Source organism: Ictidomys tridecemlineatus, chromosome 1 (genome assembly GCF_052094955.1).
Source record: "Ictidomys tridecemlineatus isolate mIctTri1 chromosome 1, mIctTri1.hap1, whole genome shotgun sequence".
Taxonomy (NCBI): domain Eukaryota; kingdom Metazoa; phylum Chordata; class Mammalia; order Rodentia; family Sciuridae; genus Ictidomys; species Ictidomys tridecemlineatus.
In genome coordinates, this window is record NC_135477.1 from 181,916,733 (window position 1) to 181,944,720 (window position 27,988).

General features: G+C 58.7%; 1 protein-coding gene across 3 annotated transcripts in view; it reads left to right on the forward strand.

Moving 5' to 3' along the window:
• Ergic1 (endoplasmic reticulum-golgi intermediate compartment 1) overlaps nucleotides 1-27,988 on the forward strand; it is a 73,170-nt gene that overhangs the window by 21,634 nt on the left and 23,548 nt on the right. For 2 of the 3 annotated variants that reach the window (XM_078052455.1, XM_078052453.1), the window contains exons 2-5: nucleotides 7,929-7,990; nucleotides 9,113-9,185; nucleotides 18,794-18,888; nucleotides 23,386-23,510. In XM_078052455.1, the coding sequence (XP_077908581.1) occupies nucleotides 7,929-7,990; nucleotides 9,113-9,185; nucleotides 18,794-18,888; nucleotides 23,386-23,510 (355 nt within the window). Of the gene's footprint in view, nucleotides 1-985; nucleotides 1,015-7,928; nucleotides 7,991-9,112; nucleotides 9,186-18,793; nucleotides 18,889-23,385; nucleotides 23,511-27,988 lie in introns of those variants that run through there. The other variant, XM_040273758.2, reaches the window with a different exon arrangement.

The window sequence follows — 27,988 nt, forward strand, 5'->3', positions numbered from 1 at the left end:
GTGACTCTTGTCCCCACACCTGTGACCTGGGCAGACATCTCAGCTGGCACACACCCAGTCAGGCTCCGTGGCAGCAGCAGGTGCCCCTCCAGGGATCCCTGGTACAAACCCTGTTGGCCACGGTGTGTGGGGAGGGTCTGGTCCCAGCACCCCTCCAGCTCTGCAGCTCTCCAGTGTCTTTGCCCTTTGGCTCCTTTCAGTTCCACTCTGTAAGTTCAAGATTCAAGGCCAAGTGCCGATCTGATCACCTCCAGGCCAAATGCGGGATGTTTGCTTTGCATAGTTTTTTTTTTTTTTTTTAAACTGGTCAGTACTATTTTTAAATGGGTGACTTCATGTAAGACCTCAGGGCCTCTGCTCCCTGCCCCTGCTGACCCTCCTGCCTGGTGCTCCCTGCCCCAGGGCCATTATGGATGCTATCTCCCTAATTCAGATCTTCATTTATATGCCTCCTTGCCAGATTAGCCTTCGCTAGCACCCCCACAGCCCACCTCAAACAGCCCCCCTAAAACTGGCAACTCGTGATCATGAAAATGATTACCAATTGCCCCTTCGGCCAGGCCAGCCAGAGGACACTCAAGTCCCCTTCTCCTGCCCTCTGCTAGGGATTGTAAGGAAAGCCTCGCTGGCCCTGGGCCTGCTCTCTGTTGCTTCCTAACTCCTTCCCATCTCTGGCCCCTTTAGGGAGGGGGCGTGTCCGCTGCTCTCCGGCTCTGGACGTGAACCTCTGTGGGAGCCTCTGGAAGCTGCTCCTCCTTCCTCTGCATTTCCCACTTGCCTTTCCAGGTCTTTCTGAATCTGTTTTCTTTTTCTGTGAAAAATAGGGCTGGACTAGTTCTTGCACCTGGATGGTGCTGATCATCTGAGACCAGTGGAGTGGTGAAGCTCCTTCCCCTCCTAATACCTTCCTCTCACCCTCTGCTTGTGGGCAGGACTTGGCTGTGACTGCCCCCAAGGCCACTGGGAACATTGTCAAAGGTGCCCTCAGAGCTGCGAGCAGATGGAACCCCAAGGGTAGGTGGGGCGAAGGGCAGGGAAGGGGGCGTCCCTCGGGATGCCCTCCATAGGGACTGGCTGCTTCCCCTGATTTGCTCCTAAACTTAAATACTCCCAAGGCCACCAGCACATTCCTTTCCTACCTCCGTGCAGGGCCAGCCTGGCAGGGAGTCCAGGCCCTGAATAGCTCCCAGCCCGGGCTGCTGGCGCGTTTGGGGCCTGCTGTATTTTTATCCCATGACGATGACAATGATGGGTCACTGTGACAAGCACCGCCCCTGCCCCGCCCCTCTGAGATGCATTTCCATTTATAGCATCTGCACAGGGGATGTTGTCCTGCTCTGGAGGTGTGTTGCCAGCTGTTTCCAGTTTCCAGTGAGTTGGAAACGCTTTGGGGACCAGTCACCCCGCAGGGCTGCCTGTGTCCTTGGCAGGTGGGAAGCCTGACTCAGCCAAGGCCGGCTTCCTCCTGCGCACAGCTCTGGAATGTAGAGGGAGACCGATGCCCGATGCGGGTGGGGTGGGCCCCTCCAGCTGTGCTTGCCTTGTGCACCCCCTTTCCCCTCCGCTCCCTCAGCGAGGGCTCTCGGCTTGCTGTTGGTACCAGGAAGCAGCTCTGACCCTGGACAGCCAAGGCCTGGGGGGGCGTGTGTCAGGAGGCCAGGGAGCATCTCTGTGTAGCCCCTTGGTCCCTGACCAGGCCTCCAACCCCGATGGCCTCTTCCTCGCTGTGTGCACCTGGGCATGTTGCTCTCCCTCTCTGAGCTTTCGCGTTTGAGGCGTCCTGGGTAGGGGAGGCCTCTGTGGGATCCAGTGGTCAGCTGCTTAAGTGGGGCTTGGCCATGGAGCAGGAGCCTGGGAAATGCCGGTGCCTTTTCTCCTCTCTCTGCTGACCTGTGGGCGCAGGCTGAAGGCTGAGGAGGTGAATGGAGGCTGGGATTGAGTCGCACATGTGGCCAGTGGGGGATGCCACGTGGCCAGTACTGCACTCCTGGCCCCTCGGCGGGTCCGCGTCTCCCTCCCTTCTCCCTCTGCCTCCTCGATAGTGTTTTCTGCACTTCTGTCACATTCACCCCTGAGTAGTTGACACTTTTGTGACCCTTGTGTGACCTTCTGTATGAAACCTTCAGTTTCGCCTTCTTTTTTCCCCCTCCCCCACCCCCAAACACATACGTAGGTCAGTGGTCAGGCCCGCCCCCTCCGTGGTGCTGTCCCCGCAGAGCCCGGGTCAGAGTGTGCAGGCTTCCTGGCTCGCTGGCCGTGCCTTTCACGTATGGCTTTGTGCCCTTGCCCCTGCACCTCCGCGGGTGGCCACTCTCTAGCCTATACTGTTAGGGCTGGTGCTGTGGACAGGGCCTTGTGTGGACGTCACCTTACACTTTCACCTGGCATTTGCCGGGTGTCAGCCCTGCAGGTGACGCAGGACAGATCTACCTGGGCCCTGCCCAGTCAGAACGGAAGACCTGCAGCTCTCTGAGGCCTGGGCCAGGAGCCTGTGTGCAGAGCACGGGGTCAGGGAGGCCTCTCGGGCTGCCGAGCGGTGGCCGGCCCTGGGAGAGAGCAGCAGCAGCTCCGCTCCTCCTCTCCAGCCGACTCTTGTCGGGGCAGCAGGAGGGATCAGCCAGGACTCGTGGTCTGTGGTCACTTGTGGGGTGACAGGGCAGAAGCATGGCTGCGGGGCGGGGGACCACCGTGGGGGCGCTAGGTGTGCACTGGTGCATGGGCGTCGGGCAGCTGTGTGCCCGGGCTTCTCCCAGACCTCGGGCTTCTCCCAGACCTCCCGTGAGCCCAGCCCCTACTCCCCCACCTCCCAGCCCCACTCCCCTGGGGTGGCACGACATCAGGGGTCAGGCTCAGCCCTGCCCCTGGGCAGGTAAATGGGGCCAGCGATGCTGTCTGCCACACAGGGCTTCACAAGGCTGTGGGGTAATGGACCTGAAGGCTGAGTTCAGGCCAGGTGCAGGGCAGCCTCACGTGGGGTCCCCTACCATCCTTCCTTCTCTGTCAAGGCTCCTGCACCTGGGGGACAGACAGAGGGTTCCAGCGACAGAGCCCAGCTGACAGAGCGCTGGGTGGTATGAGCGCATATCAGCAGCTTGAAGGTCAAGGTCAGAAGAATCCCAGGGCTCTCTCTGGGCCTGCCCCTCCTGGCAGAGGCCTTGCCCCCACACCCCGTGCCCAGCTCGCAGGCGAGTGCACACGCTTAACACTGTCCTGTGCTGGTGGTGGTCAGCAGGGTGCCGGGACAGAGCACGCGTGCCTCCTGCCCACGCCCTGGGCTGGTGGGCAGGGCTGACTAGGGCGAGTGCCCGCTGGGAGCCTCGATGGCTATTTTAGGATGAGTGACCCCCATTTCCAGTGACTTGCTGCTAAGAGATATCCGTTCCATTAAAGCCTTGGTGACCTCACAGCCTCTGGCCACCCACAGTGTGCCACAGAGCCGGCCAAGACTCGTCTGCAGGTCCCTCAGGGTTGGTGTCAGAGTTAAAGCCGTAGAGCTAGGGAGCGAGGGAAGGGGATGGGGGAGCCGGATGTTCCCAGCTTCTCACTGGGAAAGACGTGTTTGCTTTGGGCTATTTGGGAGCTGACCTCACCCGGCTGGCCGGGGGCGCCTGGCCTCCATCTTCTCTCTGACTGCGCCATCCAGGCTGCTGTGAGTGCCCATGGCTGAGGCGTGAAGCCAGAGATGGACACCGGTCGCTCTGCATGGTCCTGACCTTGTGCTCACCACGCCACCCCAATTCTGAGCCACGGGCAGGTCCAGGTGGACTCCTCAGGTTCTCGTGTTCCTTTGCCCAGTGTTCTCTCTGGGCTCAGAGCAGAAGGGACAGGGAAGACCGTCTGACACCAAGGTCCTGTCTGGGGGCCACGCTGGCCGGGGCCTTGACTCCCCCAGCAGGAGCAGAGCAGCAGGGCCCCTGAGGTTGAATGGGGACAGCTGGGGACAGGGGGACCCGTGGGCAGGTGTCCCTGCACATGGCAGGCTACCTCCATGCCAGCACTGTGGACCCTGGAGCTGGTGGCCCTCCTTGTGGCGTCCTGTCTGTATGGCAGACCCCTGGCCTCCACCCACTCGTGCCGATGGCACCCCAGCCCCAGCCGTGATGGTGCGTGTCTCTGGACGTCACCACATCCCAGGAGGCACAGTGACTCCTGATTGAGACTCTGGCACAGGACTTTTCAAGGACACGAGAGGCCCAGGGGTTCATAGCTTTTCATTGGCTTGTTTTGTTTTAAATCCTTTTTAAAAAAAAAAAAAAATGAGGTGGGTCTCGCTGTGTTGCCCAGCTCCTGGGCGCAGGGACCTTCCGGCCTCCTGAGCTGGGGCTGCAGTGTGCCCTGTGCCCAGCTCTGCTCGAGACCCCCCGACTGTCGAGTCGGTCTTCCTGAGGCTTTTATTGTTGGTCTACACAGTGAACTGGTGGAACCGTGACCTCAGCTGATGGTGGCAGGCACCAAGGCCAGGGCCTCTCAGCCTCATCTGCACAGTGGGACAACGGTCTCTAACTTGCAAGTCCCTCAAGAGAACTGTATGAGAACATGCCACTCAAGGGCATAGCATGACCCTAGCACACAGTAGGTCCACACCAAGCATCCCTCTTCCCTCCTCATTCTCTTTCCCCTCTCCGCCCCATTCTCTTGACGGTGTGGTGGCCACAGCTGATCACATCACCGCAGTGAGGGGCTGACTAATGTGAGCGAGGAGGATGGACGGCTCACTTCCTGATCCATCACATGCCTGGGTTCTCACCAGCCTCCTGGTGGCCCAATTTCAGTGACCTTCACCGCTGACTCACTTGGCTTGTGGTCAGCTCTGAAATCAGGATCCTTTTCAGCTCTTCCTTCTCTGCCCCACCAGCCTCCAGCTTGGCTCTAGCGTGGGAAAGGAGTCATTGTCCACGCTCGTTGTGTCCAGGTGGTCCCTCCCAGGAGCCAAAAGCTTTGTCAGATGGCAGCTACATGAGGGAGGGGCCTTCCCGTGATGGGGTAGAGGTCTGTAAACACCTGTTGAGTCCATGAAAGCCTGTGTGTCACCCCGGGCCTGTCCTCCAGAGGTTCCCGCTGCTCCAGGGCTCAGGCTTGGAGAAGCAAACCCTGCCACCTGGAGACTTGGGTGCTGTTGACCAGCAGGCGAGCTCTAAACTCCTTCCCCTGAGCGGTGGAAGGAGGGGCTGGGACGGAGATTGGGGTGTGAATCCCAGCTCGCTATTCCCTGGATCAGTGACCCGAGCATGTTGCCTCCACCTGAGCCTCAGTTTTTTCCCTCTGGAAAAAGTGGGATGCCAGGATCTGCCAGGGTCATTGTGGGAATTAGATGCAAATATGTCTGTCCAGGTGCCCAGCCGGGCAGAGGGGATCGTGACTCAGGGCCTCCTCCTCTCTGGAGCACTTCCCGCCCCAGGTCACCTGCTGTCTGTGTCCTCGTCTTCCTCCCTGTGGCTCTGTTCACCCATTCTCCTGCCCTTTGCTGCCCCCAGCAGACACAAGGCCCTGACGCCCAGCCCTGGGGGCAGACACCTGCTGGGGGGGGGGGATCTGGACACCCCCTTCAACTCCCAAAATAATTCCCCTGGATTTTGAAAGCTGTCTAAGTTTTCCTCTTGAAACGATTTCAGACCACTCCCAAATTACAGAACGAGCTCAGAGTCCCCTCCTGAGCTCGCGCAGAGGTTGTCCGTTTGCCGAGCCAGGGTCCCCTTCAGGGTGAGCTGACCCGTCTGCTCGGCTCAGTTTGGACTTTCCTCATGATCAGAGTGAAGCCGTTCGTTCAAGACCAAGGGGGACAGCGAGAAAGGACCTTCCCACTGCTGTCCCCCATGTCACTCTGCTGCTGGCTCTCTGGTCTCCTTTGGAGAAGGCACGTGCCTCTCACCTGGCCCCGAGTGGCCTCTCCAGGCCTGTGGCCATCGGTGTCCCCCCCAGCTTTGCAGGGCTTATCACCCAGAGAGCCACGGGTGGGCCCTGGGCCTCCTCTGACCATGGCCCCTTCGTGACTGCCCCACGAGAACTGGGAAACTCCACGTAAAATTCCAAATGTTTGGCTTCTCTTTAAAAATCTGAAGTCCTGGCCACCCTGATCCTGGCCACCCACGCCGACTGCTCTCAGGGTGCCGCTGACTGAGGGTGAGTGTCGTCCAGTAAACCCATCCCCAGTTGAAGACAGGTCAGTGTCTGCACCTGGGATGTCCCTGTCCCAGCGCCACCGGCCGACCTTGCGCATGCTCGGAGCCTCAGGCCGGCCCACTCTGGGCCCAACAGACACACGGAGCCCGCGCTGTGACAGGGCCTTGAGGGTCTTGTGGAGTTTACTGAGTTGATGTCCTTTAGCATGAGATCCCAGGCTGAGCGGGTTCTGCACACACATGGCCAGCCTGGGGAAGGTCAGGTTCAAGGGCACTTCCTCCAGGGCTTGGCATCCCAGCTGAACCAGCTGCAACCCCTTCAGACACCAGCCCCTGCGGGAAGTTTCACAAGGGCCTCAGGGGCTGACCCCAGGATAGAGAGATACCCCACCCCCCAGCCCTCCCGCTTCTGGGTGCTTTTTATGTACTCAGGCATTTGACCCTTACTCCTGCTCTGTGGGGTAGTTGCTGTCGTTGCCCCCACTACCAAAGCAACCAGGGCACAGAGAGGTCAAGCAACGGTCCCAAGGTCACGCAGGGATGCAGTCACAGTTGAGCAGTCTGACTCCACAGTCAGACTCTGGACCTCTGACGTGGCTTCCAAGCTCAGGGCCCACCTTTTCAAAGAGGGAAAGTCACAGGGACCCTCTCCCCCAGCCCTCGTCTCCATTGCCAATCAGGCAGCAGAGAAAGCGCTGCCCTTTGAACCTGGCTGCACACAGCAGTCCTTCTCCCCTGAGGTCTTAGTGTAGCAGGCAGAGCCAGGGACCGGCCCTTAGGCAAGACGTCCAACCAGCCCAAGCCTTGGCTTTAGCAAGATGCCTTTGTTTCCCGGTCACCAGAGAGCAGCCAAGCCCCCTGGTCCTCAGCCTCTCCACCAGTCAGGCCCTACCCCCAGAGCCTGGCGCAGGAGGGCAGGCCATGACCTGTGTGGGGCAGAAAACTACCTCTGTGCCTCAGGGAAGGGAAGGAGGCCTGGCGTGGAGCCTCCCCACGCTCAGTCCTCGCAGGAGTAGGAGGCCCATCTCAAAGAGGAGGAATGCTGAGATCAGAGAGGGACAGCCTTTTGCCTACAGTCACACAGTAAGGAAGAGGACTGGGGAGATTGGAGCCATATGATTCCCAGGCTTCAGCTCTCATAGCCGGGGTGGGACGTGGGGTGAAACAGCCGGCATTAAATCCATGTCACCTGATTCCAAACCCTGGGTTTTCCTACCACCCCATGACTTCCCTGAGCTCTGGTGGGACCCTGGTGTTGAAGGGCAGCGGTGCTTCTGGGAGGAACCAGAGGAGACAGCCACCACCAGCTGGTGCCAGGCCCTGGGCTGCAGGCGGACGCACATTCACCTCGTGCACGTGGAGCAGGCGCTGGCCAGGGCTCCAGGGGAGAGTGGAGACAGGAGGGGAGGGCAGGAAAGGGAAGATGACGGCCCTGTTTCCTCTAGGGTCACCTGAGTCACTCCGCAGTTACCTCTGCAGGGCTGCTATGTGCCAAGGCTTGGGGATATGGCAGGGACACACCAACAAGGTCCCTGTCCCTAGGGAGGTTACACTCTGATGCAGGGAGACCCACCTGGAAGGGCCGACCAACCCAGCGAGCCCACAAGGTCACTCGAGGGGGGGCCTTGGGCAACAAGTGTCAGGATGGAGGTGCCAGGTACCGTGAGGGGCACCCTCATGGATGACGCAGAGTGAGGCTGCTTGGAAGAGGTGGCCCTGGTGTGGAAGACCGCGGCTCACTGCCCACCGTGCCTGGCACCTGCCCGCCCTTGCCCCCGCTCTGCCCTCATGCTGCTGTTCCTCCCATAGGTTTGACATCTACAGGAAGGTGCCCAAGGACCTCACACAGCCCACCTACACCGGGGCCATCAGTGAGTAGCCCCTCCGACCCCTGTCCCCACTCTGCATGCCCCCCACCCCCTGCGCCCGCCCCCTCTGTGCAGAACTGAGAGGAGGGGGTGCCCTCCCCGACTCCCACGGGCCTCTCCGCCCTGCCCTGCGGGGCCAGGCGGGGTCTGTTCTAGAGGGTGCCCGGGGACTCTCCCACGTCATTGAGGAGCCCTAATCTGAAACCCCAAATGCTCCAAGATGTCTTCTGTGGTGTGAGCAGCCCCCGGATGTGCCAGCCAAACGGTGCAGTGAAGGCCTTGTGCCCAGGCCCCGAGTGGAGGTGCCCAAGACACACGGTGGATTTTTATCCATTTAATAAAAGCCTCAAACGCACCTGGAGTGGGGTCTCTGAAGGCCACGCTAATAAAAGGGACAGGACTCCCGAGAGAAGCCCGATTCCAGTGAGAGTGGGCAGTACGCCCTGGCCTGGGGTTTGTGCTCCGAACCAGGACCACCCGAGGCCAAAGCTGGAGCGGAAGTGACAACAGCATCAGTCTAGGACCCAGAGAGTTTAGAAGTGGCCTGCAAGTGACTCTGATGTGTGGACTAGAGAAGACAGGGCTTCCTGACAGAGCGATTCCAGAGGGAGGGACCCACCTCGCCATCCCAAGGTGGAGCGGAAGGTGCCTCTCATGGAGACGGGCTGGGTGTCACCTCCCTCTGCCTCAGCCTTGGGGTCGAGGAGGCAGAGGGAATGTGGGGGTCCAGGGTCAACCCCTGTCAGACCCCCGTGGGACAGGGCTGGGTGTTCTGCAGAAGGCAGAAGTTTCAATTTCAACATGAAATCTCCCCCATGCGGACTCCACCTTGTCCAGCGCATGTCACTCAAGCCCAACAGAAGAACACCTGTGTGGGCCGCCCGTGTGCAACCTGTGTTGGAGGCTGGCCTTGATATTAGAGACCACCCTGACCCCAGAGTCGGCTCAGTCTCCACCACAGACTTCTGTTCTTGGGGTGGGGCTGCTTCATTGAGGCCGTGGGGAGAAGGGCCTTTGGAAGGAGTGAGGGAACCTCCCCCATGGTGTCCACAGCCTCCGAGGAGGGCTGAGGGGCGGCCTCCTCTCTGGAGCCTCCACCCTGACCATCCCGCTCTGTTCTTGCAGTTTCCATCTGCTGCTGCCTCTTCATCCTCTTCCTCTTCCTCTCGGAACTCACCGGCTTCATCACGACAGAAGTGTAAGTCATTCTGAGCCCCCGGGGGACAGAAACCTCCCTGCTCTCTCAGCGTCAGTTTCCAGGCCCCTGCCGTCCGTCCGTCTGTCCGTCCGCCCACCGCTCTGTTTCATACAGTGCCTTTGAACTGAGAGCACAAGTGAGCAGAGCTTGGTCCACATGAAAGGATGGCTTTCCGTGCGTCCTGCGGGGCTCCTGGGTCCACGGATGAATGAATGGACCTGCTCAGCTCTGCACTCCTGGTTGGCCGGGGCCTCTGTCCCTCTGAGTCACCTCGGGGTCATTTGCTGCTGTAGCTGGAATTGTTGGGAGGATGGGGCAGCTTCCTGGGGGGATCGCTGACTTCAGGCTCCCCCACTGCTCCCCAGGCCCACACAGGGCGGGGTCCGCGTGGGCTTCCTGGCAGCCATGACCCAGCCGTCCATCTGATTCCTAGAATGACCCGCTGTCCCCTTGCCCCCAGCCTGCAGGGTGTGTGGAGCCGGCCACCCCCTCACAGTGTCCCTGGGGAGGAGACCAGCACTTTCCGGCTGTTGGCACTGACTTCAGACTTCAAAGCACTGTTCCTGTGTTTACACCAGAGAGCTGCCCCCTCCCCCCCCAGTCAGCCTGGAATGTTCTTGTTCCCTTGATGGAATTTCTTGTCTCCTTGGCCTTCCTCTCAAGAACAATGGAGGGTAGAAACCCAGCTGCCTAGCCTAGGTGGCCCTGGATGGCAGATAGCATCACTACCTGGTGACCCTCAGCCCCAGGAGGCAGACATGCTCTCACTACAGAGGAAGCGGAGGGTCAGAGAAGTGGAGGGACTTACCACAGCCACGCGGTTGGGCGGTGTCTCCAGGCCACCGAGGCACCTGTAGGGCCTCCCCCTAGCCTCCCACCTTCTCCTGGGGTGAGGCAGCTTGCCTTGCTGTCACTCTGATTCTGTTCTTAAACTTTTTGGCACCAAAGCCCAGGGATCTCATAGACTGGTGGGGGGACCCAGTACTGGGTCTGTGCAGTCGCTGCATTACTGTGTGACCCTGAGCAAGCTGCTGAACCTCTCTGAGTCTTGGTATTGCTGACTGAGTGAGGGCAAACTCCCCCCTGATTCTGGGAGAGGCCTTGCTTTCTAAGCCGTGACCCTCCAGGGAGAACAGGGGTCAGGAAAGGACGTTTCCCCCACTGCAGCCTGTCCCCCATTGGGGGCGTCAACAGCCTTCTCCGAGGCCAGCAGGCTCCCCTCTTTAGCATTTGGGCTGCTGGGATCTCAGGGGCTGCTTTTAGGAATTAAGAGGTGGAAGCAAGAGGTGGAGACTAGCTGCACTGTGAAGCACCTGCTGTATACCAGCTGGCAGTGCCAGGCTCTGGGCTCACCTGCTCCCTGGGGTGGGGCTTCTCTGCAGACCTGCGATATCTGAGGGAGGCAGGAGCTGTCCTGCAGGGCGGTGGCCAGGCCCAGGCCCAGGCCCTCAGGCAGGGTGGCTTCCATGCTGCCGGGCTCATGGCTGACCATAGGCCCCCGCCTCGCTGGGCCAGCCTCTCGGCCCCTGTGTCCATTCTCAGAAGAGCCCAAGTGGGCCTTGGACCCAGGCCGTCAGCAGACAGACAACACTGTCCCTGGGGGTCGACCAGGATCCCCAAACATAACAGCATCTGAGATGCTGGCGTTCCTGCCGTCACAGGGCGTCACCTATGCTTGGAACCCAGTGCCTCCTGCTGCCCATACAGTGTCCCCGCTGTGAGTGGTTGTCACACCGTATGGTACAGGGAGACCCAGGAACCAAGTCTTCCCCCCTGACGACCTGGAGCTGGAGTGAACCCAGGGCCTCTGGTGCTGGGCAGGTGGCGTCCCCAGCCCCCCATTTCCCAGTCCAGGGTGGGCTGAATCTGTGGACATGGGACCCGCGATTGGGGGTCGGCTGCATATCAGTGACCACTGAGCGGAAGAGAAGCCCCGAGCAGGGTCTGCGTGGTGGACAAGGGCTGCAGGGAGGTGGTGCTCTGAGGCTAGACCTGGGCTCTCCACCTGGCCTGGCGGCTGGGCTGACCCGCACCTCCTCTCGTGGCCCCAGCACCGCTTGCGCCCATCTAGCACTGGTGGGCTTCAGGGCTGCTGTGCCCAGGGTGTGTAACCCGGGCCCTGGGCGGGTCCCTTTCCTCACCCTCCTCCCTCTCTGGCCTCTGACGGACGACTTGATGGTGGCGTTACTCAGCCCAGCAGTGGTGAGGCAGGCACTGGGCAGTGGGCCGCAGACCAGGAGCTTGACGTCAGAGCCTGAGCTGGCGCGGGCGGGCCACCTGTGTGCGCCTGCCCCTGCCACTCGCTGCCCCGTCAGGCCCGCAGGCAAGCCCAGGCAGCCCGTGCCGTTTACTAAGGGCGGGGCAGCCTGCTTCTGCAGAGCACAGTGTGTCCCCGCCGTCCTCCCTGCTCCACGACTTCCTCTTGGTGGCCCTGGAGAGGAAGAAAGGGTCGAGGGGGCAGGAGAACACTAGGGTCCACCTAGAGGGGGTTGGCCTCGCGACCAGCCCTGAGATAGACACACGTCCGTCTTCAGCATCGCAGCCGGGCGAGGAAAGAGCTGGGGGAGGGGACAGGGCTGTGCGGAGGTGCCACCGTGAACATGCCAGTTGCCTTCCTGCTGCCTCTGCCACGCTGCAGGACTTGCCTCCATTGACCGAGGGCTTGGGCACAGCCGGGGGATAGCCACCAGCCCTTTGGGGCCTCAGGTTCATGAGGCTTCTCTGAGCCCCAGGGAGGCCTGCAGGTTTGGGAAGAGCTGGGGGTGACCCTTTACCCCCTTTCTGGGTGGCTGGCCCTCTCGGGTGGTTTGGTGACCACAGCGGGTCAGCATCCCCCCTCTCACCATGAGCCTGTAGCTGAAGGAAATGAGGTCACCTCCACTTGGAGCAGCACCGCTCCAGCCCGGCCTGTGGTTCCCAGTGACATAAGGCACTTGTTGTGGCCCAGCCCCGCGGGGAGGAGGCATGTTTGTCTGGGTGGTTGGGTTTCAACCTGGGCTTTGGACAGGCCAGTGACTGTCCTTGGGAAAGTGGCCCCACAGGATGTCCTGAGATTCTGTTTCCAGGGGGCAGCGCCCTCCCTGGAGAAGGCGGCCCAGATTGTTCAGGCTCTGGGTGACCAGGCTCTGACGGCTCAGTGACAATCGACCCGATGAGGACTTAGTGATAAAACGCAGCAACCGGAGCCTCCGCCAGTCGCTTATGGCGCCCAAGCTCTCTGTCCAGTAGGATTTGTCTGAGCGACCACCACTCGGTCAGCATGCCCAGGTTAGGCTGGGCTGGCTCGGGACAAGGACGTGCAGACGCCCAGTACACACGTCCAGGTTGTATGATAATCGTCTCGTTTAACCTTCACAAAACCCCGTGGCTGCGTGTTTTTAGCTCCACTTTAAAGCCAGGGACTCTGAGGCACCAGGCACTGAGACCCCACCAGGCTGGTGGGTGGCAGAGCCAGAGTCAAGCCCAGGTCTGTGGGACACCGAGGCCCAGCCTGCGCACCCCACCCTGCCATGCCCCCGTCTCCGCCCGGAGCCCTCTGGAGCCCCGGTTGACTGGAGGATGTAGGTGCTGGGGGTGGGGGGCAGGGTGACGCACAGGCAGCTGCAGCCCCAGGGAGGGGAGCTTGGGGGCCACCTTCAGGTGTTCCCCCACCCTCCCCAGGTAGACTCAGACTTGGGGAGACAGTCGCTAGCCGAGGGAGGGGAGAATGTGAACCTGGAGTGTGGTCAGGGCTGGCAGGCAACCAGCAGGTCACATGCAGGAGCACTGAGGACCTTGCTGTTAGCAATGGGAGGCCCAAGGCCTCTGAGGGCCGGGTGACAGGTTCATGTATTAGAAAGGTCACCTCTTGTAAAGGTGAGTCCAGGACAGGTGACCCTGAAGCCTGGGCCCTGGTGAGGAGCCAGTTGGTGGCCCAGGACCAGCAGGAGGCTGGCTGTCAAGGGACATGTTTTAGTGGCCATCCATCTAGGTGATAGATGCCTTGCTTGCTGGAAGAGTCCGGACTTAAAAGTCAAGGTCTGGGGCGCCTGTTGACATAAGCTGCAGCCACTGCCCCCAGCCCCCGCCACTGCCCCAGCCCCCACCACTGCTGCCTGTAAGTTTCCATTGGATCAAAGGAAGGAGGTCTGCGACTTTGGCCAGGAATTCCAACTATTCAAGTGTTCTTCTAAAAGCAAATAAAATTGTTTTCCATAGATGTCACTGGGCTCAGCCTCAGCCCAGAATCTCAAGGCCCTTAGCTCCTCCGCCTATATCCCCATCCCCCCCCCCCCCCCCCCCCGCGCGCACCTCGGCCTGCTCTTGCTCTCCCCTACAAGGTCAGTTCCACAGCCTCCTCCCTGCACACTCAGGCTACGCTGGCTGGCCGCCCACCGTCCCCCACCTGGAATGTGGGCACACCCTCCCCACTTCCCAAGCGGAGGTCTCCCTCCTGCCTCACGGTCATTCCACAGGAGTCTGCGAGCACACCACACCGTGCTGAGGCTCCCAGAGGCCTCGACCCACATGGACTGGCCATGAGCAAGATACGAAATGCCCCTGTGAAGGCCCTGGTGTCATCCTGGCCCAAATAGGAGGCCAGCTCAGAGGGACTAGCTCTGCTGCCCCACGGGGCCGAGCCCAGCCCCACCTGCAGCAGTACATTCACTCCTCCCGGTGCGGTGAGGGGGTCCTGGTGCCATCCCCATTATTCACAATGATGGTAAAAGTCCTGGAGCTAGATTGAGCACCTACTGTTTATTAAGACCATGTTTAGAGTTGCTCTTATTCTTTTTTTTTTTTTTAAATATTAGTTCTTAAGTTTTAGGTGGACACAGTATCTTTATTTTACATTTACGTGGTGCTGAGGATCGAACCCAATGCCTTGTATGTGCCAGGAGAGCGCTACCACTGAGCGCCCCCCAGCCCACAGCTCTGTTATAGATACTGGTCGTCCTTTGGTGTCCTGGGGGGTCCAGACTGAGACCCCAACCCAGGATACCAAAACCTGAGGCTGCTCAAGTCCCTCCTGTGGAATGGCGCAGTATCTGCAGGGAACCTGCCCACCCTCCTGGGAACTTCAACATCTCTAGATGTCTTGTATGTGACGTGACCCCTCGCACAGTCTGATCCTGGTGTAAGTGTTACCCTGTGTTGTTAGGGAACAGTGACAAGAAAAAAAAATACATATGTCTGATAAGAACAGAGTCAGCTTCTGTTTTTGAATATTTGTTGGTTGAACCCAGTTTGTAAAACCTGGGATTCGGAGGACCCACTGTACTGGGATGGCCCCGTTTTGTATCTGGAGAAACTGGGGCTGATGGAGGCAAGGCCCCTTGTCCAGGGTCAGCCAGGAGGGGGTGCAGCCGGGACTGATCCCTGGCTGGGGGCTTCCCTGTGATGCTGAACTGTCTTTCCCAAGAGAGCTGTGCGCAACAGACAGACAGACACAGACTTATGCGTCTGCTGTGGGGCAGCCTCGGCTTGGTAGCCGGAGCTCTCCTCCCCCTTTCTCTTTGTCCCTTCCTCCCTCCCTTTCCCTTCCCTCCTGACTTTCTTTCCTTCTTTGTAGCCGAGGTCTGTGGGACTTGTGTGCAGCAAAGTGTGCAGATTCGCGGGTGAGGCTTGGTGCACTGTCACCTACAATTGCACTATGTGCTCACCATCTGACCAGGACAGTGCGTTTCCCTCACACCCCCCACGGTCAGTGTCCCCTACCACCACTGTTCTGACCCCTATGGCCAGAGATTGATTTTGCCTGTTATCAGACTTTCTCAGAAGCTTCCCCAGTTGTTCAGAGGAGGAAACTGAGGCTCTGAGAGGCGGAGCAGCATGCCCTGGTGCCCCGGCTGCTAAGTGGCAGAGCCTAGAGATGAGCCCACCCCTGTCTGCCCCGCCCCCACGGTCTTCTCATTGCCTGTGCTAAAAACCACAAGGTGCCAGTCCCACGGAAGTCCCCAAACTGCAGTGGGTCCACAGAGCATTCGCCAGTCCACCAGGTGGGCTGGTTTCTGGCAGCCCATGGGCCTTTTACCAACCCCCAAAGCCAGTTTGTCCTGCGGGCCCTGCTGGGGGGCTGCTGTGGCCTGGTGGGGTGGCAGGAAGCCAGCAGGCCTGGGACTTGCCTTGGATGCAGAGGCAGCTGTGCCGATCATACGCATTGGAGGGGCAGGAGACTGGACCGCAGCTGTCCTGCAGCCCGGGACCCTCCAGGCAGGAGCCCCAGAGCAGCCTGTTCTGGCCCAAATGCCACAGGCCTGGGTTTGTCCTCCCCGCCCAGCGCCCTTGCCCCTTTCTTCTGGGTGGCCCTGAGCCCTGGGCAGCTGGCTGCTCTGGTTGTTCTGGTTGGGAGGCCGGAGGCCAGGCCCGGGAGAGGCGCTCTGGGGCCTGGCAGGTGAACTCACCTGGGCCACACCTGGGATTCACCCTGCTCTTTGCTGAGGTCACCTCCCCACGATTGCCAGAAATGACATCATCCCATAATCCCTCAGTGGATCAGTGGCTCGAGGAGGCCCAGCCTCACCAGGTGGGAAAGGTGAGCTGTTTCAGGGAAGAGTCTGGGGCAGGGAGGAAGCTGGGCTCTGTCTCTGCGCTCACCCTCAGCTCGTGACTCAGCAGCCCTCTGGAGTAGTGAATCAAGGAGCAGAAAGTGGGTGCCCAGGGCCAAGGAGGTGTCCGTCTGGCCAGAGGGCTCTGTCCTCCTACCCTGTGCACAACGCCCCCCCCACCATGTGCCTTTGTCCCTCCTACTTGTGTGATGTGGCCCAACAATGTGAGCACCCCTGCCCAGCGGACGCCCTTGCCTCCCCATGGCCTCCAGAGGCCAAGGCTTCCCTCATTCTTACCCTTGACCCTGGATCCTGAGGAGTGGGAGGGCGGGTGGGCAGTGTGAGCTGTGGAAATCCTGGGCTCTGGCGGAAGGCCGAGCCGGTTAAGAGTCTAGCTGGGGCTAGGGATGGGGCATACACCTGGAGCCAACCAGTGGCTCAGGAGGCTGAGGCAGGAGGATGGCGAGTTCAAAACCAGCCTAAAGCAACTTAGCGAGGCCCTAAGCAACTCAATGAGACCCTTCCTCTAAATAAAATACAGAAAAGGGCTGGGGGTGTGGCTCAATGATTGAGTGCTCCTGGGTTTAATTCCCAGTACCCCCCCCAAAAAAAGTCTAGCCTGGCCATTTCCTGGTGTGTGACACTGGGCATGGGACACACCCTCTCTGAACCTTGGTTTCCTGGTGTTAAAATCACAGAAGCAGATAGGGTCATGTGAATGCACATAGTAGACCTCCCTAATTAGCTTCCCACCTTCCCTTTAACCCATTAAGCTGGGGGTCCCGCAGGCTGAAATCTGAGCTACCTCTGGCTGGCCTGTCCCCAGGAATACCCCTGTGGCCCCCACAGAGAAGCAGACGGGCTGCCTTTCTGCACCCACAGTTCCGTGTTAATTGAGCACCAGCTATGCCACAGCAGGTACCAAGAGCAACTGATGGAGTTCTGGTGGAAAGGAGATCCACGCCTCTGCCTGACTCGTCTTCCCCAGACAGGACGTCTGCAATCTCGTGTCTGATGGTTGAGCCCAAGAGTTCCTTATTATTAACTCCAGTTCTGTGCAGTTGAGACCGGGAATGTCCATCTAAATGGGCGGCTCTGTGCCCACTGACGACGTCTCCCTGTCCCCATCCTGCTGATGTTTGAAGTAACCACTGCCCAGCCCCGTGGCCCTCCCCCTTGGGCTGCCTGCTGGCCACACCCATGGAGTCTGTTCCCTCTCCCTGTGGGGAGTTAACTGAGCTCAGACTGAGCCTCTGATCCCTCTTAGCAGCTCCTTAGCCTCCTCCCGATCAGAACAGCCCCTGAAACTCAGTACCTGTTCCTCTCCTGCCCCGAGTTCCCCAGGGGCTCCCGGCCCAGAGAGAAATGTGGCCTTCTACCCCCATGCCTGCCTCTGCCCACCCCACCACCACCCTTCTGCAAGTCCGGCCTGCTCTGCATGGTGCCTGGCCTCCTGTCCATCCCCCCATGTCCTGGCTGCCTCCCATCTGGTGTCCCTGTCACAGGATGGTCCCTCTGGAGGGAGCCCATTCAAGTGCGAGCCTGACCATCTGGCTGCGCTCTGCACCAACTCTGAAGACGGTGGCCTGGCCGGCCCGGCACTCTCCAACTGCGTCACAGCCCTGCCTCCCCTTTGCTCCATGATGCAGCCTCGGTGACCTTCACTCGGGTCCCACACAGGCTGTGTCCTCCCCACTGCCAGGCCTTGGCGCAAGCTGCGGGGTCCTCCTCCCGTCTCTGCCAGGACCTGCCTCATCTCCCTGCAGACCTTACCCGCATCTCAGAGGAGCCCTCTACCAGCTCCCTGGAGGCCTGTCGCCCTGTGTCCCTCCGTAGTGCCCTGCAGCCCTCCGTCCCAGCACTGATATCAGCTGGTGGCAGTGTTTGTGTAGGAGGCATGAGGTCTGAAAGTGCCACAAAAGTGGAGACCATGCCTGTCTGCTTCGTCACTGCTTCTGGTGCCTGACAGGTAGCAGGTGCCCAAAAATGTTTGTGAATAAACCCGACCTGGTGCCACTGTCCCTGTCAGCAAGGTGATGTGGCTGTTTGGAGCCACATGTCCCCTAGCTGTGGCCATTAAAAGCAGCAGAGCAGCTGGGCATGGTAGTGCACACCTGTAATTCCAGAGACTCTGGAGGCTGAGGCAGGAGGATTGCAAGTTCAAAGCCAGCCTCAACCTAGCGAAGTCCTGAGCAACTTGGCAAGACTCTGTTTCTAAAATATAAAAAGGGCTGGGGGGTGTGGCTCAATGGTGAAGCACCCCTGGGTTCAATCCCCAGTACCAATAAAATAAAATAAAAGCAGCAGAATAATGATCCCCTGCCCCCAGCGATATCCATATCCCTGTCCCTACAATCCATGCTGTGTCCTTATGTGGCACAAGGAGTTTTACAGGTGCCATTACATGAGGATCTTGGGGTGGTGCCGTGACCCTGGTTTATCTAGTGGACGGGATGAGGTGGCAGGAATCATGGGGAGCAGGAGTCGGAGCCAGGAAAGAGCTCTCTGTATGCGCAGGGTGACACATTCTGTCTGTTCGAAGCCGTGCTCTCTGCTGCTGGTTCCAGCAGCCACATCTCCTGTGGTCCACAACCCGGGGTCCACCCCCAGGGCTTTATAAGCATGAGCTCCCTGGGATTCCAGGTTCCCAGCTGGATAGGAAGGGATCCCACGAGAGGAGGCAGATGGCACTGGACGGTCGTTGGTGCCCGGCCCTGAGCCCTAGGAAGACCCGTGGTTCTCATTTCAGAGTTCAAACCACCCCGTTAGAAATGAGCAGCGTATCTGCATTTAACAGATGGGCTCACGTGCGCGTGGAAAGTGCCACCACCAGGATTTGAACTTGGACCCGTCTGATGTGAAAGATGTGCCCTTGTCTCCCCGCACCCCTCCTCCCTCCACGTGGTGGGGAGCCTTGGGAGGGGCTGGAGCCCAAAGCCCTGCTGCCCGGCGCCGGAGCACACAAAGGCTGGACTCAGGTGGGCCCCGGTCATCTGAGCACTGGTCACCAACGAGGCACTGGCCGTCCCCCATTGATCGCTGCCTCCCTCTCAGTTAAGGCTCTGCTTGTCTCGCCCTCAGTGTGAACGAGCTCTACGTCGATGACCCGGACAAGGACAGCGGGGGCAAGATTGACGTCAGCCTGAACATCAGTTTGCCCAACCTGCACTGCGAACGTGAGTGTTCCTGAGGCCGCTGCAGCGCTCACTCCTGTGGGCAGATCTGTGTGCACAGGTGGCCAGGGTGAGCCAGGGGGACAGGGCCTCTGAGGCCCCGCTCTCTGTTTTAGGAGAAGGTATTTCGGAGGTTTGTGGGGATAAGAAACTCCTCACGGGGTCACCGCTGCAGAGCAGCCTGGTGGGCCGGGTGGAGTCCCTCGGGTCTCTTGGTCTTCAGAGACAGGGCCTGAGGGTCCATGCACGTGGTCTGTTGAGGAGGAAGAGGCTGGGGCTCCTGACAGGAGGTAGCCAAGATGAGTCTTTAGTGTCAGTCCAGCCGCAGCCCGGCATCATGGCAGCTGTGCCATGTGGTGACACCGTCCAGTTATTCCCACAGTAGCGATGGGATCAGGTGCCATCTCTCTCTGGCTGGTGGCTGCAGGCTGCTGTGGGTGGAAGCATCGGGGTCACCGGCCTCCAAGCATCTCGGGAAGGTAGCCCAGAGCAGTGGCCCAGAGAAGGGTGGCCAGAGCCAGCAATACCTGCAGAAGAGGGTGGGCACCGTCAGCAAGAGGTCCCCAAAGATGTCCCTATGGGGGAGGTCAGGAAGCTTCCTTTTTTACTTCAAACCTACTTTGGGTATTTTAATCAAAACAGTGAATTACTCCTGTAAAACAAAATGCAGTCAAGGTCAGATTCAGGGTCAGATCCTGGCTCCTTCATTCACAAAAACCGTGACCATTGTTAAAATTTCTGGGCTTCCTCAGCCACTGGCCCTCTACTGCCTGGCGCATCACCTGATGCCCCCTCCTCCCCCCGCCTGCCCCCATTAAAGGGCACAGCACAAGGCAGGACGCCCAGGGCCCAGCCAGAAGCAGGGAGGTGTCAGCCCTGTCCCTGCTTCTGGTGAGACTGACGTTAGACTTTTGAATCCACAGTGGCCCCGAGCCAGAGAACTTATTGAAATAGGTCAGTTCTATTTATTTTCATTTAAAAAATTTTTTTTCCTTCCTCTTGGAAAACAATTCATTTGGCAGCTTCTCCTTCAGAAGCTGATCATGAAGGAAAATCTTAGTCAGGCCAGAGGACGGGGGCCAGTGGAACAGGGAGGGGACATGGTTCTGGGCTCTGTCCCAGCTCCAAGCAGTGGCCTAGAATGCACCTTCAGGCTGCTGGCCACATTGGCCCCTGATCCTGAATGGGAGCAGCAAGCCTGGAGGCCCGGCACCCGGCTTCTTGTTAGAAGAACTTAAGGGCTGGGGTGCAGCTAGGGTTAACCTGTGCAGCACGAAGGCCCAGGCTGTCTCCAGCACTGCAGAGTAAAAAGGGAGGGGAGGGAGGGAGGTAAGGAGGGAGGGAGGGAGTAAGGAAGGAAGGGAGGTAAGAAGGGGGAGGGGGAGGGAGGTAAGGAGGGAGGGAGAGAGGGAGGAGGGAGAGATGAAGGAGGTAAGGAGGGAGGGTGGTAAAGAGGGAGGGAGATAGGGTCAAGGGAGGTAAGGAGGGAGGGAGGGAGATAGGGGAGAGGGAGGGAGGTAAGAAGGGAGGGAGGGACAGAGGGAGGTAAGGAGGGAGAGAGAGAGGAAGGAAGGGAGGGAGGGAGGTAAGGAGGGAAGAAGTGGGGGAGGGAGGAGGGAGGGAAGAGGGAGGGAGGAAGGGACTTCACATTTTATGTGTATTTTAGTTGTCAGTGGATCTTTATTTATCTGTGGTGCTGAGACTCGAGCCCTGTGCCTCAGACGTGCCAGGCAGACGCCCCTCCACTGGCCCACGACCCCAGCCACATATCATAGCCAAGACTGCATGCTTGTGGTCTGGGGCTGGGCTCAGTGGTAGAGCACTCGTCTCCCACGTGTGAAGACCTGGATTTGATCCTCAACACCACATTAAAAAATTAAAATTAAATTAATTAAATAAAAGTATCATGTCCGTCTACAACTAAAAAAATATTTTAAAAAAATGCATGTTTGTCATTGTTCATTGGCAAACCCAGAGGAGCAGAGACGGTGTCTGTGGACACACTGACATCATTCTGTCCACTTGGCCACCCGTCCTCTGCCTTTCTAAATGCTGCTGAGATCATGCTGCATGTCTGACCTCACACCCTGATTTTAAAAATAATATTCTTTTTTTAGACCTTTATTTTATGTATTTATTTTTTATGGTGCTGAGGATCGAACCCAGGGCCTCACACATACTAGGTGAGTGCTCTACCACTGAGCCACACCCCCAGCAGCCCCCAAATAATATTTTTTTGGCACAGTTTTAAAGACACACATTCAAATTACAAAAATATGTAAAGAAGAAAGTTAAAACATTGGAATGCCCCTCTCTTATTCCCTTTCATTATTCCCTATTGTGCCATCATCCCTAAGGAAGCTGGCAGTAGGGCCCCTTCCCTACCACCACTCAGTGCAAACACACACAGTCAGCCCTCCACATCTGCCGGTTCCACATTCAGGGAATTGACTAACTGCAGATCAAAAACTTTGGGGAAAAAGTCTGTCCTGAACAGACTTTTTCCTCATCATTATTCCCTAAAGGACACAACATAAAAACTGTATTCGCCAGTTGTCTGTTACTGTAACAAATCCCTGAGAAAATCGACTTACAGAGGAAAGGTTTATTGGGGCTCAGTTTGGGAGGATTCAGTCCTTTCCTGGTTGGTTCTGTTGCTTTGGGGCTATGCAGCACATCATGGTGGTGTGTGTGTTGGAGCAAAGCTGCTCCTGGCAGGAAGTGAAAGAGAGAGGAAGGGGCTGTAGTCCTCCTTCCCTTCAAGGGCACACCCTAGTGACAGTGGCCTCCCACTAAGCCCCACCCTTTGAGGGTTCCACCACCTCCCAACAGTGCCAAGCCAGGGACCAAGGCTCTCTCACATGGGTCTCAGGGGCACCTGAGGTCCAAGCTGTAGCAGCTGTTTGCAGAGCCTGTTGTAAGTCCTGGGGAGGAGATTTGAATGCCGTGGGTCATATGCAAATGCTGCCCCATTTTATAGGTGGCCCTTGTGCAGCCTCAGCTTTTGGTGTCCCTAGGGCTCTCAGAGCCAGCGCCCCACGAGGGATTTTTTTTTTTCAACTGCTCTGACATTACTCAGAATACTAATAAAAAATGACCGCCCTTCCTCAGGGCCAGGCCCATCCTGAACCCTTGACCGTGTTGACATATTTGGGTATCATTGCCCCCGCAGGGCTGCTGAGGGTTGGCTCTGGAGCAAGACTTCCTGGCTCCGGTCCAAGCCTTGTTGTTTCTCAGCTGGGAGGGAGACCCCGTGCCTCAGTTTCCCCGGGTGGGCTGGGGCTGACAACAGCCGGTCCCCACAGGCGTTTTCCAGTGGCATGTTCTGACAAGAGCGTCTAGCACACAGTAGGTGCTGTTTCAATTTTCTTGACTCCTCACAGCCAGTCTGTGACGGAGGAAGAAACAGGCACCGAGGTGTTAGGTGACTTGCTTGAGGTCGCAGGGCTGCTGGACGGATGGCCAAGGGAGCGCTCACACTGGCCACTGATTTCAAGGAAGGCTGCCCCGAGAGGCCTCACACCTGTGTGGGGACCTGAGCTGGGGGTGATCTGCTGAGTCCGACAGGGACCTGCTTGGTGCTGTCAGCCTCACCTTCACAACATCCATGTCCCCACATCCTACAGACCTGAGGTCCTCTTTGACAGGCAGTCACGTGCCCCTCCACGCCCACTAGGGAGCAGGGCTGGCCCTGGTTCTCTTATGGAGTCTTAAGATCTCCCGCCGGCCTGCCTGCAGGGGGTCTGCCTGCCCTTTGGACCATCTCGGGGAATGCAGGAGACACTGGCCTGTCCATTTTACACATGGGGAAGTCGTGTCACACTGAGGTGACAGAGTCCCATTGAAGTCAGGCAAAGACTCCAAGTCACAGGTGTCCTCTGTGGGGCTCGGAGGAGGCTAGAGAAAGCAGCCGAGCCCCGGGAGGAAGCCCCGTCCTGGTGGGCCTCCCCTGTGCGGAGGCCGGTACCGGGCCAGGCAGGAGCAGGCCTGGGGAGGAGGCCAGACTTCGGGGGCTGCGAGCGAGCTCTGGCCTGTTCACACAGTGACCCGAGTTGGAGCTTCTGGACGGACGTCCTGCTGACTGCCCAGCAGCCCCAGCTCCAAGCACCATTGGTCCTCCTGATCTTCAGGGATGTCCCATCCTCACCGCCCCCGTTTCCCAGGGAGGTGACAGAGGCAAGGAGGGGTCCTGAGTGCCTGAGCCAAGCCCACCCAGCTGGGAAAGTGCAGGGCTGGGGTTCAGCGCTCCAGCACGCCAGGCCCCACGGTCCATCCCTCCCCACCACTCACTGCCCGCATGGGCCTCGCTTCAGCAGCCACCCGCCCACCCCTGCTTCCTCCCGGCCTGGGGCCACTCTCTCCCCGCTGGCTGATGACCTCCCTCTGTCCTCTGCCGACCCAGCGAGGGGAGGCCTGGGCCTGGAACGGAGGCCTGGGCTCCTGTGAGGGGCTGCTCCCCACCTGCCGCCTGGTGGGGTGACTGTCTCCTCGGCTCCACAGTGGTCGGGCTGGACATCCAGGACGAGATGGGCCGGCACGAGGTGGGCCACATCGACAACTCCATGAAGATCCCGCTCAACAACGGGGTGGGCTGCCGCTTCGAGGGGCAGTTCAGCATCAACAAGGTAGGAGACGCCGGCCCCTGCCTGCTCCCTGTCCCCTCCCCCTGGAAACCATCTGGGAGCTGTGTGCCCCCAAAGCTGGACCCCGACAGAGCCCCAGGTGAGCTGGGAGTCGGGGCCCAGCGCCGGCTGGTTCCTGAGAACCTGGGGGCAGTTCCAGGCTCCCGTGGCCCTGAGCCCGGCAGCCCTCTCAGGAGGGACTGCTCCTTCCCCAGAACCGGCAGCCTGGAGCCCTGGGTTCTGGTCCCAGCTCTGGTTCTCCTCATGCCCCGCAATGCCCCAGAGGCCACTTGGCCCAGCTCCTTCAGGTTGAGGACATAGGGTAATAATGACACAGGGTTGTGTCGTGGTGTGTGTGTGTGTGTGTGTGTGTGTGTGTGTGTGTGTGTGTGTGTGTCTCCCCGCTTCCAAAGTTCTGTGGCAGTTAGCTGAGCCCACACAGGCTCCTCATTCCACACATGTATCCGGCACCTTCTGTGCCCCGGCTGGTCACGGGCCAGGCAGTGAGTGGCGCCTGCGTCCCTGGGCTGGGAGTGTCAGCTGGGCCCAGGGAGGAGTGGATGGGGTGACTTTGAAAGTCCCTGTTGTTTTGTCCTTAGAAACAAGGGACCCAGTCCCACCTGGGAGGATGGGGGGCTCAGAGCCAGCAGGGGGCGGTAGGCCCGGGCCTTCTCTGCTCAGCTTGGCATTTCACCCTGAGCCTTGCAGCTGTTTACAGGATGCCTAGACCCAGGTCCCACAGCTGCCCCATGTCCGACAGCCACCTTCCTAGTGCCACCCAGCCAGCCACTGGTGGCTCCTGGCTTCTGCTTGCCTCTTGCGGTCTCTGCTTAGAATGCCCTTCCTGTGACCCCTGATCACCTGAATGCAGGTTGCTAACTCACTGGCCACATCTAGCCGGAAAAACAAGCTGTGTTTTTCCTGTTCCACATTTAAATGCATCAGAGCTAATACCAACAGATCCAAAGTGTCCATATTTCTGACTCTTAAAAGTTAGACACTCTAGGGCTGGGATGTGGCTCAGTGGTTAAGTGCCCCTGCGTTCAAACCCCAGTACCAAAAAAAAAGTTAGACCCTCTAGCCAGGACAGTGGCCACCTGTAATCCCAGTGACTCAGGAGGCTGAGGAAGGAGGATCACAAGTTTGAGGCCAGTCTCAGCAACTTAGCAAGACTCTGTCTCAAAATAAAAACTAGAAAGCTCTGGAGGTGTAGCTCCCGGGTAGAGTGCCCTTCCACCTTCTGCCTCCTCTGGGCCTTCTTGAAGCTTGCTGTGGGGACATTGTCACTTATGGGTTTTACAGTGCTGCAGCCCAGGAGCAGGGTGGGAGAGGACAACAGGGGTGGGATCCTAGGAGGCCTGGTGCACTGGGGCTTCTGTGCAGATCAGCTGCTTCCCGGGGTCCGCCTGTGCACATGATCTGGGCTGTCTGGTGGTCCTCGTGTTCAGGCAGAGGAGGCATGTAATCTCTCCACAGTGGGCCCGAAGGCTACTGAAACCATAATTAGCTGAAATTCAACAAAGTATAAAATTCAGTCCCTCAGTCTCACTAGCCACAGGGGGCTGGTGGCCACTGTGTCAGCGCAGGTGCAGGACGTTTCCACCCTTACAGGAAGGGTCAACCTGGTGGACCTGTGGGGGCTGGCCTAGGGACCTGGAGCGGGGCTCGGGGACAGTGGCTGTGTCAGTGGATTGGCGTAGCGTGGCCGGTTAGGGGTGTGGAGTGGACAGGACGTGACCGTGCATCGGGCGGCAGGTCTGGTGAGAACGAAGAAGCCTCTTAGGCATTTTCTTCCCGCCGCCGCCGGGCGGTTCGATTCCCTGATGTGGGGCCCGTGATGCTGGGGGTCCACAGTTCAGTTATGGTGTCCTCTGGGGTGTCCATCCAGTGTCCCCTGGAGATGTTACATTGATCTGGGGATAGCGTGGAGCCTCAATCCACACCTGGCGTCCTCTGACACAGGACGGGGGACTCACTTGCAGGTACCCCAGGGACAGCAGAGTGACCTCAAGGGCCCATGATCTTGGACAGGGGTGGAGTACATGTTGTTTTTGCCAAGCTCTGACTCAGATGCAGCCCTTCTGTCTGCAGTGAGTGCAGGCAGGACACTAGCTGTCAGCAGGCCCGTGGCTGTCACTGATGTGAACTGGCAGTGGTGCCACATCGGGGCGTCCCTACTTTGAAATGACAGCTGTCACATGCCCCTCCCCCCTCTTGTTATTTGATGCATCACTAAAGAAATAATGTTTAGATGTTTTTAATATTTTAATTCTTGTTTAAATATATTGTTTTTTCTTTGTAATCCTGGAACTTTGTGCATTAAAAACATTTTAACTTTTAAAACAGGGTAGTCAGACTGGCAGAAGGGTCACCAAAACTGTTGAGAACACAGGTCTTGAAAGAAATGTACTTGAGGACCGATTTCTGGTGTACCCCATCATTGAGAATTGGGGAGACGGGCAGTGTAACAAAAGATATGAGATGGGTGCTCAGTCAGGAGGCAGCAAGGGCTGGACAGTTTCTGGAATCTAGAAAACACATGGGCTAAGTTGGTTTTACCATAATGAAATACCTGAGGCCGGGCACTTCAGAAAGATAAGAGATCATCAATAGAGGAGCAGAAGATTTTTTTAATGTGGCATGTAGGCATCATGGAGTTTTATTCAGCCATAAACAAGAATGAAATTATGTTATCTGCAAGAAAATAAATGAAACTGGAGAATATCATGTTAAAAAAAAATAAGCCAGACTCTGACAGTGTCCCGTGTTTTCTCTCATGTGGAATCTAGAGGGGACAAAAAAGGGACTCAGGAAAGTGAAGGAGGCCCTGAGGTTAAAGGAAGAGGTGGGGGAGGGGGAAGGAAAGGGGAGATGCGGGGAGTGAAGCTGAGCAAGTGGCCCCTGTACTATGAGCATGTCACTAGGAGCCACCACTGTGCGTGAGCAACGTGCACCAGAGGAGAGCAAGTTTTCTTCCAAAAACAGAAAAAAAAGAGATGAGCTCTCGGGGGCTGAGGCAGGAGTGTCACTGGAGCCCCGGAGTTCAAGGCCAGCGTGGTGACACAGTGAGATCCCCTGCTCAGAACAAGGAAAGAAGAAAGGTTTCTCTTCAGTTCTCAGATCTGAGCCTGGTGGGCATCTACTGAACTCTGGGGAGGCCTTGCAACGGATGGCGTCACCATGGTGGAGTCAAGGGACAGGAAGCCAGGAGCAATGGGGAGGGGCAGAAGCACATTAATCCCCTCTGAGGGCAGTGCCCGTGACCTGGCCACTTCCCGCTGTGCCCACCTCTCAAGCCCCGCCAGCCTCAGCACCACCACACGGGGGACCACACCAGGAACGCGTCAACCTCCCAGACACCCAGCAGGTCACGTGGCCCACGTGTGTCAGAGAGAGGGTGTGCCGCAGGGTGCAGGGGGACAGGTCAGGGGCCACTCACCTGTGCACTGTGGATGGCCCAGGGAAGGCCACAAGGGCAGAGAAGGGCCACTGCAGGAGCCTCATTCTTGGGAGGCGAGGGGTAGTGGGGTCCAGGCCAAAGCTGGGGTGGCCTGGAGAGGGGACGGCCAGGGGAGGCCATGGCAGGCTGGCAGGACAGGAGGTGGGCCCGGGCTCCCTGCTCCACCGCTGTACCATCTGGGGATCTGCTGCAGCCACATCCCATGAGGTGGGCCCCTGTGGACGCCGTCACTCCCCTCCCTGCCCGCGCCAGGGGCTCTTGTCGCTGCCCTGGGCACTAGCTCTCCCGTGCATCCAGGCTGCTGAGCCCTTTACCCCCGCTCGGCCCTGGCTGCCGGCAGAGAGGAGCGGCCACAGTCTATTGCACAGATGGCCAGTGCTCAGGTGAGCACTCAGACAAGCAGACGCATACTTTAGGTGACAGACGTGGAGATAATGAAGGACATGCTGAGCGGAGGGCACAGGATGAGGCTCCGAGTGGCTGGAAGTTGAAGATGCTCACAGCCCCCCAGTCACGGGGCCGCCCTGGGGAGCTGTGACCACCAGGGCTGGAACCTGTGCACTCCCCAGAGGGGACAGGAAGGGCCTGGGTTGATTCGAGTCTACGCGCCCAGTGCCCGGGAGACCACCAAGTGCCAAATCTTTCCATCTCCTGGCTCCCGTGCCCCAGCTGCCATCTGCTCCCTTGGACAAGCTCCGTTGGGGCCCCAGCTGCTCTGGCTGAATCAGAACTTGCCCTTTTGGGGTTAGGCAGACCCTTGTTCAGAAACCCGGGCTGGGGTGCCCACTGGTTGGAGACTCGGCGTTCTGGTTTCTCTGAGCCTCTGCTTCCTCCACTGGGGGTCAGCACCCGCTTCCCAGCTGTGAGAAAGGACCACACCCTGCAGGGCCTGGACAGTGAGCCACCCCACACTGGTCACCACCTGGCACAAGCAAGTTACTGTGAGCATAGATGGACACAGAAGATGTCCAGCAGGCTGGGCCCGGTCTGAAAGGTCCCACCAGCCCTCATGCTATGGCCA